At 37.3% G+C, this 3,171-nt stretch overlaps 1 protein-coding gene across 1 annotated transcript; it reads left to right on the top strand.

Moving 5' to 3' along the window:
• Window positions 1-1,720: 1,720 nt before the first annotated feature.
• On the top strand, window positions 1,721-2,653 carry LOC132008085 (olfactory receptor 4C16-like). Its single transcript, XM_059386467.1, has one exon. It carries the CDS (start codon window positions 1,721-1,723, stop codon window positions 2,651-2,653), a length of 933 nt encoding a protein of 310 aa, XP_059242450.1.
• The last annotated feature ends 518 nt before the right edge of the window (window positions 2,654-3,171 follow it).

Here is a 3,171-nt window from a genome sequence, read left to right as displayed (position 1 = left end):
ACTTTGTTGTTAATTTTTTTTTTAATTTCTTTTCTGTGTTCAAGAATTCATTGTTTATGCACCATGCCAGTGCTCCAGGCAATATGTGTCCTCTATAATACCCACCACCAGGCCCACCCGATCCTCCACCCCCTCCCCTCCAAATCCCTCAGTTTTTGTTTTTGTTTTTTCTCAGAGTCCACAATCTCTCTTGCTTCATCTGCCCCTTTGATTTACCTCAACTCACTTCTGTTCTCCATCTCCCCATGTCCTCCCTTTTATTCCTTATGCTCCACAAATAAGCAAAACCATATGATAATTGACTCCCTCGGCTTGCCTTATTATACTCAGCATAATGTAGATGACTTTTAGAAGGAACACAATGGAATAAGTAAATCTTCCAAGTTACATTTCAACCCATCACATTTCAGGTTTTATTTTTACTTGTATGTAGTGCATTTTCAATAGGCAAAAAAGATCTAGATAAAATATTTTGTTCTTGGAACTGAAGTCCGTGGTTATTTTTTTCTCCAAATTTGAAAAAGGAAATCTTCATTTGAAAGGAGTGAGATTTCAAAGTTGGATGATCATCGACTTTGCCAGGATAGAAAACAAATTGGATACAGTCAGTTCTGACTATTACTATTCCTCTTGTCTTAAACTCTATCTGCCTCACTCTTATGAATCTCTGCTCTGTTACAAGGATGTGGCATTTTGGGTACCTGTAAACCCTACAGGGGATGATAGTCATAATGATCTGGTCCTACATGAATTACCTGGTGACATCTCCCCAAATGACCTCAGACCCAAAGTGCTAAAACTAATACTTGGATTAGTGAAAGCATGAGCTATTGAGCGATCATATCCCCTTTTCATTTATACATAACCTCAGGGATTTGGGGTCCACTAAGGAGTGTTTTATAAAAATGGGAGGGAGAAATTTAGAAATGCAGATATTTGAGATATAAACAACTATCAAAGAACATTCATTCACTTATCTGCATTAGTGTCTGTCAAATAATAAGTATCATAAATGTGTATCAAGGTAATAGCATATAATTTAGAAGATTAAGCATTTCCGGTTCCTCTTTTCAAGCTGTAATATCAGGCAGCAAGTATTTTCAAAGAGGACATGTTATATATTTATAAAGTTATAAATTTCTTTTATATGTTTTTATATAATATATAAAATATACAAAAATATACTCTATAAGTATGTATAACAAATACAGGCTGATAAATGTATGTATAAAAAAGACACTCTTTATAGGATAAATATCAGGTGTGATTTTTTTTTACTTATACCATGAACCTCTAATGGCAGTCAAATATATTGAAAATGCCACATGATACACCATCAAAACATGGGCCCAATGATATATTAAATCTACAAAAATAATGCCATTAGTAATAAAATGGAGCCATATCTTTTAACTTTATATTCATTGAATTGTCAAAATAAATCAGAATCATTAAATGCTATAAGATTGTATCTGACGAGTGCTCTAGGAAGATATAACCTTCACAAGATTGTTGAGACTCATAATGACCTTATGAAAAGATAATTATAAAGGAAAGAACTATTGAGGTGACTTGTGAAAAATCACCCCCAAAATATTGATGAGGAATATTTAGTTTGCTTACAATGCTCCATTAAATCACACATCACCCCATGAATTAATACCTTTATTTTTGGCAGATCAACAAATTCATACTCAAGCGTCTCCTAATTGATGAAATAATGCAGCTGAATAATAACGTGACTGAATTCATTCTGCTTGGGTTGACCCAGGATCCTGTTAGAAAGAAAATAGGGTTTGTCATTTTCTTGCTTTTCTATTTGGGGACGTTGCTGGGTAACTTTCTGATTATTACTACTATCAAGACCAGCCAGACACTCGGGAGTCCAATGTACTTCTTCATTTTCCACCTATCTTTATCTGACACCTGCCTCTGTACTTGCGTAGCCCCTAGAATGATTGTGGATGCCCTTTTGAGGAAGACCACTATCTCTTTCAGTGAGTGCATGTTACAAGTCTTTTCACTACATTTCTTTGGCTGCTTGGGGATCTTCATCCTTATCCTCATGGCTGCTGACCGCTATGTGGCCATCTGTAAGCCTCTGCACTACACAACCATCATGAGTCCTCAGATCTGTGCTGTGCTGATGGCTATGGCCTGGATGGGGTCCTGTGTACATTCTTCAGCTCAGCTTTCTTTGACCTTGAGTTTATCCTTCTGTGGTCCCAATGTGATTGATCACTATTTTTGTGACTTGCAGCCCTTGTTGAAACTTGCCTGTGCAGACACCTATGTGATCAACCTACTGTTGGTGTCCAATAGTGGGGCCATTTGTACAGTGAGTTTTGTCATGCTGATGTGCTCCTATGTTATTATCTTGTATTCTCTGAGAAACCACAGTGCTAAAGGGAGGAGAAAAGCCTTCTCCACTTGCATCTCCCACATCATTGTGGTCATCTTGTTCTTTGGTCCTTGCATATTTATTTACACACGCCCTGCAACCACCTTCCCCATGGATAAGATGATAGCTGCGTTTTATACCCTTGGAATACCTTTGATCAATCCTCTGATTTACACATTGAGGAATGCAGAGGTGAAAGATGCCATGAGGAAGTTATGGAGAAAGAAGTTGATCTTAGATGACAAAAGATAAATGGGTGTTTCAAATTTTTCTTCATAGTTCAGATTCACCTAGAAGCCAATTGAGAATCTTATCTTTTTATTGTGGTGTTAACATCATCAAGGAACATGAAAATTCATTCCTTCAAGAATGAACATGTACACTGGTTAGTGTTGAGTCATTTGCATGTACAGAGGAGACAGTCAGGTACAAACAGCCATGTCAAGACCCATGCTTTTTATGTTCACTGCTGTGTCTCTGCCTCTCTTGCCTGCCTAGCATCACTGTGGTTTTGACCCAGTGTTTTCCCTGCCCTTTTTCATACTGAATTCTGGTGTTCTCTGTTTACAAGTAATGTTTTATACACTTATATCCACAGCCTGGGAGGCTTTTCCTTCTTCAAATGACTTCCTTATATTAGACACTTCAGTTACATCATGTCGGTCCGTGAAGCTTCAACTTGGTTGTTCTTGGTTGACTGAGCAGAAAGCACCAGTTTCAAATAATTGTAAAATCCTTATGTTTTAGGGGACACTCTATTAGCTAGGTAA

The sequence above is a fragment of the Mustela nigripes genome, unplaced genomic scaffold (assembly GCF_022355385.1).
Source record: "Mustela nigripes isolate SB6536 unplaced genomic scaffold, MUSNIG.SB6536 HiC_scaffold_50, whole genome shotgun sequence".
NCBI lineage: Eukaryota > Metazoa > Chordata > Mammalia > Carnivora > Mustelidae > Mustela > Mustela nigripes.
This window is presented reverse-complemented; position numbering and strand designations above follow the sequence as displayed.

What these genes read in the sequence shown, in the direction of transcription:
- LOC132008085 (XM_059386467.1), top strand. Translation starts at nt 1,721, where the DNA reads ATGCAGCTGAATAATAACGTGACTGAATTCATTCTGCTTGGGTTGACC.